The 9,143-nt window shown below is 33.5% G+C and overlaps 1 protein-coding gene across 1 annotated transcript in view; it reads left to right on the top strand.

Annotated features, from left to right (window-relative positions):
* Positions 1-2,222: 2,222 nt before the first annotated feature.
* sox17 (SRY-box transcription factor 17) overlaps positions 2,223-9,143 on the top strand; it is an 8,821-nt gene continuing 1,900 nt past the window's right edge. Inside the window, exons 1-2 of the mRNA XM_079843199.1 lie at positions 2,223-2,632; positions 8,431-9,143. The exon at positions 8,431-9,143 is cut by the window's right edge and continues 1,900 nt beyond it. Coding sequence (XP_079699325.1) covers positions 2,350-2,632; positions 8,431-9,137 — 990 coding nt within the window. The 5' untranslated portion in view covers positions 2,223-2,349 and the 3' untranslated portion in view covers positions 9,138-9,143. The remainder of the gene's footprint in view (positions 2,633-8,430) is intronic.

The raw sequence follows: 9,143 nt of genomic DNA, 5'->3' as shown, positions 1-9,143 counted from the left end.
GGGGAGGGGTGTGTTGTGTTACACAGATTCTGTGTCTTGATGAATCTGGAGTTCTCGAGTGACATATGACAGTGATAAAGAGATGAAAAATGCTCTTCTGATAAGCGTACGGTCATTATAACACACGAGTTAGAGAGTAAAACATTCAAATCAAGGTGGGCAGAAAACAGGATGTGGGTTTGGTAAAGTTCCCGAATGCTCTCGTAACACTTCAGGGATCTTTTAGTTCTCGAAACGTTTACATGCACAGTTCATTAAAGCAATACTGAGTGACCACATGCACTTACTATAGGGTTAGTTGTGTGTAATTATGCATCATTTACTGTTACTATGGTAAATACATGTCAAATTTGTAACACGGACACTGTAAAATAAAGTGTAATCTGTAACACATTACTTTCCATAAAAAGTAACAGTTACATTTTATTTTAAGGTGTGTGTTACAGTGTAATTATATATTTAAGTACTGAGTAATATTAATATTAACCACATGTACTTAGAGTTTGGCTTATTTGCATGTGATTATGCATTATATATAGTTATTATTACCATCATAACTACATGTAACATCTGTAAAATAAAGTGTAACCGTTACTTTTACAGTGTCTGTTACAGTGTAATTATATAAGCACTGAGTATATTAATTACCATATGTGGGTTAGTTGTGTGTAATTATGCACAATTTACTGTTATTATGGTAAATACATGTCAAATTTGTAACACGGACACTGTAAGTAAAGTGTAACCCGTAACACATTACTCTCCATAAAAAGTAAGGGTTACATTTTATTTTAAGGTGTGTGTTACAGTGTTATTATACGTTTAAGTATTGAGTAATATTAACTACATATACTTAGAGTTTGGTTTAGTTGCATGTAATTATGCATAATATAGTTATTACCATCATAACTACATGTAACATCTGTAAAATAAAGTGTCAGCGCGTTACGTTACTTTTGTGTACATGTACTATAACAGTAAATTATGCATAATTACAAGTAACTAACCATAAATTAGTCAGTAATATTACTCAGTATTGTTTGAATAAGTACAATGTAACTACGTCACATTAAAATAAAGGGCGTCATTGTTACCATGTAATTATATATTTAAGTACTGAGTAATATTAATATTTACCACATGTACTTACTATAGGGTTAGTTGCGTGTAATTATGCATCTGTTATTACTATGGTAAATACATGTAACATGTGTAACAAGAACACTGTCAAATAAAGTGTAAGGTAATGTCTATTAATATTATTGAAACAGTCTCTATTTTAAAGACACTGGTTGTGTTGCGTTAAAGAGTTAGAAACACACACTCACATAACACCTACTTCACACTCAGTGGCCACACACTGAATCAAAGGCATGCGAACGTGAGAGTACCTGCTGCTTAATGCACTGTATACAGTGTAACACGTTCACGCGCACTTGGCACTTCATTATCAGCGCGTGACAATCCTTCCCTCACTACTGTTTGCAAATTCAGCTGGGCTAGATCTCCAGGATATTAATCCCAAACCAAACTCCGCTATCGCAAACTTTTAACCCTTACTGGGACAAACGCTCGTGAAAATAAAATTGAGAAAAAACCACGAGCATTTAGTGGGGAATATTACTCCTTGTCAAAAAGTGTATGCGTAAGGTTAAACTATTAATTAAGCCTCTTTGTTTTTTTACGTCATATAAGATGCGGAGACATTTTACGCACGCACTTTGTAGTCTTTACGCATGCATTTTTTTAAAATCATCATAAATAAAAATGGTCTTAACACATTGATTGTAAGCATAGACCAAATAATATTTACATCATATAGGCTAAATATTATTTAAAGAAGTGGAAAACATTTTACGCACGCACTTTTTTGTCTTTACGCACGTACTTTTTTTTAAATCATCATACATACACGTACGTTCATTTTAAGCATAGACCTCTTGGAAAGAATATAAAACTGTTTCTAATGCTTGGGTAAAAGTTAAATTACGATCTATCCATACAATGTGGTCATAGATAAACACGCGTAAAGAGAATATGCACCGCTGCAACCTTATTCACTTTTTTGTTCGTTAGATGCTTCATATGTTTTAAATATAAAGTGTCCCGGGGGGTGAAACGCTCATACGCGGATTCTTTCACACCTTTCCCGGCGCGGTCCGCCCACACGGGTCGCCATTGGTGGCTTCGGAGTTTAAAGCTGCCCGTGCACTTCTGACCTTACTGCTGAATATACGGTATGCACTCAGCACAGGGAACCAGGCAGAGGACATTCACTGAGGGAAGCTTCCAGGCCACACAGAGGCTGGTGATCACCAAAGATACGCGCGCCCCCGCCGCGTGTAGGAGATGAGCAGTCCCGATGCGGGTTACGCCAGCGACGACCCGAGCCAGACCCGAGGCACCAGCTCAGTCATGATGCCTGGCGCGAGGCAGTGCGCGTGGGCGGAGGGGGACGCGCTCTCTCCGCGCTCGGACCCCAAAGCGAAGCGCGAGACCCCCGGGCGCGGGAAGGGCGAGCCGCGCATCCGCAGGCCGATGAACGCGTTCATGGTGTGGGCGAAGGACGAGCGCAAGAGGCTGGCGCAGCAGAACCCGGACCTGCACAACGCGGAGCTCAGTAAAATGCTCGGTGAGTAGAGAGAGAGATTCATTCAATCAGCAGCTTTATTCAAAAACACAAACCTTTGAAACTTAGCCTTCATTATTACTAAAAGTCAGCTTTAGTGGGAAATATGCATCAAATTAAAACCAGAACTCTTTGCCAATACACGTGGAGGTTATCATTGAGCCAAGGTGATATAAAAGGATCTAATGTCATGTATTAATATCATTCAGCATGAGAGAGCATGGACCTCAAAACCATGAGGTCAATTCTTTATTATACATCATCTAATAAATCATCTTGATGTGTGGTTTATTAGGACAATATTTGATCATCTGGAATCTGAGGGTGCAAAAACATCTTTAAAGTTGCCAAATGAAGTCCTTTGCAATGCATATTACTACTAATCATACATTTATGACATATTTACCAAATATCTTCATGGAACATGATCTTAATATCCTGCTGATTTTTGGCATTAAAGAGAAAAGTATAATTTTGACACAGATACCACTGCTGTTGAGCTCCACAGTTTCTAAATGTAAAATATTTTGTGTGATATTACATTTTCATACTTTTTTTGTAAGCTGTGACTCTATACAGTGCCGAAGTTAAAGTGAATACGCAATGTTGACAGTAGCACTGTGCATTTATATTTTTATTAGGATTTATAAGCTCCAAAATATTTGATTTAACATTAATGTAATTTATCAGTAAATAATCTCTTTGTGTATGGATATTTTGCTTCATTTATTCACACTATGATTAATAAATAAGTTATGACAACACGTTTTCACGTTGCATAACTCATCAAAATAAGCATTTTTCAACATAAAGATTCAACTCGTGTTTCAAAAGTCAGTTTAAATTACTTAAACATCCAAATTGATTCTACTTTAAAAAATTAAATGTGTAGAAAATCAAGCACTTTGTCAGATATTACTGTAAAAAAACAATTTACAACTTAAATTACATTAAACTGACTTAAAAACTAAAATGAGTTGAATCTTGTATAACTTAAAAAAAGTAAAATATTGCTTAACATAATTTAATGATTATATAATTTTTTGCAGTGCTCACTGTAATAATAGTTGCTGCCTTAAATTAAGTACAATCAACTTAAGTCATTTTTAACTTAAATTACACAGAAAACTGCAAAAAATAATATGACCAATAAATTATGACAACATGTTTTTACTTTGTTTGAACTTTTTTAAGTTATATAAGATTCAGTGATTTTTTATGAGTCAGTTTTAAGTTGAAATTACTTAAACGTCCAACTTGATTCTACTTAAACATTTTGAAGTGTGTAGAAAATCAAGCATGTTGTCAGATATTACTGTAAAAAAAAGTTGTTGCCTTAAATTTAAGTACAATCAACTTGGATGTTTCTTCTTGGTAATTTAAACTTAAATTACATTATACTGACTTTAAAAAATGAGTTGAATCTTGTATAACTTGAAAAAAAGTTTAAAAAAAAGTAAATTTTTGATGAGTTAAAACATTGTAAAAACATATGTCGTCATAATTTAATGATTATATTTTTTTGCAGTTCTCACTGTAATAATAGTTGCTGCCATAAATGTTTAAGTACAATCAAATTAAGTCAACTTAAATTACACAGAGCACTGAAAAAATAATATGATCAATAAATTATGACAACATATATTTTTACATTGTTTTAACTTTCAAATAAGTATTTTTCAACTTTTTGTACTCGTGTTTCAAAAGTCAGTTTAAATGACTTAAACATCCAAGTTGGTTCTACTTAAAACATTTGAGATGTGTAGAAAAAAGCTGCTGTCTTAAATTAAGTACAGTTAACTTGGATGTTTAAGTCATTTCAACTTAAATTACATTAAACTGGCTTAAAAATGAGTTGAATCTTTTACACAATTTTGATGAGTTGATGAGGTAAAGTAATGTAAAAACATGTCATAATTTAATGATTATATCATTTTGCAGTGCTCACTGCAATAATAGTTGCTGCCAGAAATTAAGTACAATCAACTTCAAGTCATTTTAACTTATACTTTTTTTACAATGCTCTGTGTAATTTAAGTTAAAGTGACTTAAGTTGATTGTACTTAATTTATGGCAGCAACTATTATTAAAGTAAGCACTGCAAAATGATATGATTAATCAATTATGACAACATATATTTTTACATTGTTTTAACTTTTTTAAGTTATATAAGATTCAACACTTTTTTATGAGTCAGTTTTAAGTTGAAATGACTTAAACGTCCAAGTTCATTCTACTTAAACTTTTTGAGATGTGTAGAAAATCAAGCATGTTGTCAGATATTACTGTAAAAAAAAAGATGCCTTAAATTTAAGTACAATCAACTTGAATGTTTCTAGTTGGTAATTTCAACTTAAATTAAATTATACTGACTTAAAAATGAGTTGAATCTTGTATTAACTTAAAAAAAGAAAAATTTTTTTTTGATGAGTTAAAACATTGTAAAAACATATGTCTGCATAATTTAATGATTATATAAGTTTTTACAGTGCTCACTGTAATAATAGTTTCTGCCTTAAATTTTAAGTACAATCAATTTTAACTTAAATTACACAGAGCACTGCAAAATTATACGATCAAAAAATCAAGACAAAATATATTGCTTTAACTTTTTTTGTTATACAAGAATCAAAACTTTTTTCAGTTTAATGTAAGTTAAGATAAAGTGACTTAAACATCCAAATTGATTCTAGGATGTTTAAGTAATTTCAACTTAAATTACATGAAACTGACTTAAAAATGAGTGGAAACTAGTATAACTTTAAAAAGTTGAAAATTGCTTAACATATTTTGATATTGATTCTATAATTTTACAGTGCTCACAATAGTTGCTGCCTTAAGTTTTTAAGTATAATCAACTTATTTTAACTGAAATTACACAGAGCATTGCAAAATTATATGATCAATAAATGATGACTACATGTTTTTACATTACTTTAACTCAGCAGAAGTTAAGCAATTTTCTACTTTATTTTAGTTATACAAGATACAACACATTTTTTAAGTCAGTTTAATGTAATTTAAGTTAAAGTGACTTCAGTTGATTCTACTTAAAAACTTTGAGATATGTAGAAAATCAAGCACTTTGTCAGATATTACTGTAAAAAAAGTTGCTGCCTTAAATTTTTAAGTAGAATCAACTTAAATTACATTAAACCATGGGCGTCGGAAGCAAAAAAAATGTGGGTGGGTCCTCAGAATTTTTTTACTGGAGTAGATGCCAATTACATTAAGTACAAATATACAGCTTTACTTGGTAAACGTATAGGTCGGAAAGACAAAATTACGTAAATCACCATATCATTGAGAGCGATAGTAGTGTAGGGGTAAGACGCACGGCATCTAGTTTTGACACAAATCGACCCGCGGTTCGAGTCCTGCTTTCGCCGAAATTAATCTTCTCCGTTTTCCCATCACATATCAAATCGGAAAGGCATTTATTTTCAATACAAATTAAGAAAATATTAGAAAAGTGGAAATAAAGTGTCTAATATGTGTTTAATAATAAGTGTTTATCGATTAGGGGTAGGTAAACAGACATGTGCTGAATGTTAGAGACGATAAAAGTGAGTGGGTCCAATTTCATTGATCGTAAAAAGTGGGTGGGTCTTGTCCCACCCATATACAATGGTTCCGACGCCCGTGCATTAAACTGACTTAAAAATTAGTTGAATCTTGTATTACTTAAAGCTTAACTTTGAGTTAAAGCAATGTTGAAACATATGTCATAGCTTATTGATCATATAATTTTTACAGCATTTTTACTCACTGTAAAAAAGTTGCTGCCTTAAATTTTTAAGTAGAATCAACTTAAGTCATTTCAAATTAAATTACATTAAACTGACTTAAAAATGAGTTGAATCTTGAATAACTTTTTTGATGAGTTTTCACAGCTTATTGATCAAAATTTTTACAGTATTTTTACTCACTATAAAAAGTTGCTGCCTTACATTTTTAAGTAGAAATTTTAACTTAAATTACCTAGAGCACTGTAAAAAATATATGATCGATAAATCATGACAACATGTTTTTACATTGTTTTAACTTTATTTTAGTTATACAAGATTCAACAAATTTTGAAGTCAGTTTAATGTAATTTAAGTTAAAGTGACTTGAGTTGATTCTACTTAAAAACTTTGAGATATGTAGAAAATCAAGCACTTTGTCAGATATTACTGTAAAAAAGTTGCTGCCTTAAGTTTTTAAGTATAATCAACTTAAGTCATTTCAACTTAAATTACATTAAACTGACTTAAAAATGAGTTGAATCTTGAATAACTTTTTTGATGAGTTGTCATAGCTTATTAATCATATAATTTTTACAGCATTTTTACTCGCTGTAGAAAAGTTGCTGCCTTACATTTTTAAGTAGAATCAACTTAAGTCATTTCAACTTAAATTACATTAAACTGACTTAAAAATGAGTTGAATCTTGAATAATGTTTTTGATGAGTTGTCATAGCCAGAGGAGAACTGGCACCCCGACTGAGCCTGGTTTCTCCCAAGGTTTATTTTTCTCCATTAGGTCACCTAATGGGGTTTTGGTTTCCTTGCCACTGTTGCCTCTGGCTTGGCGTGCTCAGTTGGGGACACTACATTTTTCAACTAAACATCGAAATAAATCTAAATAATAAACTAAATTAACCATTTAAACTAAATTACTGATCGAATTATTGATCTAAAGCCCACACTGTCACTGTATGATAATTTAAATGAACTGATGACATCAGCGTTTTTTCCAGAATGGCTATACAGCTGAATAAAATTATGCTGCATTATTTTCCTGTTTAACACTGTAAAGCTGCTTTGAAACAATCTACATTGTTAAAAGCGCTATATAAATAAAGTTGACTTGACTTGACTATTGATCATATAATTTTTACAGCATTTTTACTCACTATAAAAAAGTTGCTGCCTTACATTTTTAAGTAGAATCAACTTAAGTCATTTTAACTTAAATTACACAGAGCACTGTAAAAAAAATTATCAATAAATCATGACAACATGTTTTTACATTGTTTTAACTTTATTTTAGTAATACAAGATTCAACTAATTTTTAAGTCAGTTTAATGTAATTTAAGTTAAAGTGACTTAAGTTGATTCTACTTAAAAACTTTGAGATATGTAGAAAATCAAGCACTTTGTCAGATATTACTGTAAAAAAGTTGCTGCCTTAAGTTTTAAGTATAATCAACTTAGTCATTTCAACTTAAATTACATTAAACTGACTTAAAAATTAGTTGAATCTTGAATAACTTTTTGATGAGTTTTCATAGCTTATTGATCATTTAATTTTTACAGCATTTTTACTCGCTGTAAAAAGTTGCTGCCTTACATTTTTAAGTAGAATCGACTTAAGTCATTTCAACTTAAATTACATTAAACTGACTTGAACCTTGAATAACTTTTTTGATGCGTTGTCATAGCTTATTGATCATATAATTTTTACAGCATTTTTACTCACTGTAAAAAAATTGCTGCCTTACATTTTTAAGTAAAATCGACTTAAGTCATTTCAACTTAAATTACATTAAACTGACTTGAATCTTGAATAACTTTTTTGATGAGTTGTCATAGCTTATTGATCATATAATTTTTACAGCATTTTTACTCACTGTAAAAAAGTTGCTGCCTTACATTTTTAAGTAGAATCGACTTAAGTCATTTCAACTTAAATTACATTAAACTGACTTGAACCTTGAATAACTTTTTTGATGCGTTGTCATAGCTTATTGATCATATAATTTTTACAGTGCAGTCTTTAAATGCATTATTATATCCCCTTTCCTGTTATTTGTAGGTAAGTCGTGGAAAGCGTTACCAGTGGTGGACAAGCGTCCGTTTGTGGAGGAGGCCGAACGCCTGCGAGCGAAACACATGCAAGACCACCCGAACTACAAATACCGGCCGCGCCGGCGCAAACAGGTGAAGCGGGCCAAGCGTCTGGACTCGGGCTTCCTGCTGTCCGGACAGACGCTGATGGGCATGGAGGCGGGCGCGGGGTATCCTCCGTACTGCGAGAGCCAGGCTCCGTTCGAGCCCTATGGCCTGCCCACGCCCGACCCGTCTCCGATGGGTTTCTCTGGCCATCTGCAGGATCTCCACTCCGCCTGCAGCTACCACCACTTCCAGGAGCACAGCGACACACACACCATCACGTACACACACTCCGATCCCGGCGAGACGCAGCTCGGTCTGATGGGCGACCCACAGCTTTATAATGAGAGTCTCAGCGGCGAGAACCTTTTCAGCAGAAGCCTGTCCTCCTGTCCTCAAGCGTTCCCTGACATGTTCTCCAGCGCTCAGCTGAAGCGTCCCTATGAGGAATCCGCCCTCCACACACACAAACACAGCGGGACTGATACACACACACACGGTCAGATGGTGGATGAGCAGTGCTTCGTTTACGGGGGCCCTCATGCAGCTGTGCAGGGGCCCGACCTGATCTCCACCGCCCTGTCTGACGCCAGCAGTGCAGTTTACTACCACGGCTACTGCAACTCCTGAGCTCTC

The sequence above is a fragment of the Gobio gobio genome (assembly GCF_949357685.1).
Source record: "Gobio gobio genome assembly, chromosome: 2".
NCBI classification, from domain to species: domain Eukaryota; kingdom Metazoa; phylum Chordata; class Actinopteri; order Cypriniformes; family Gobionidae; genus Gobio; species Gobio gobio.
This window is presented reverse-complemented; position numbering and strand designations above follow the sequence as displayed.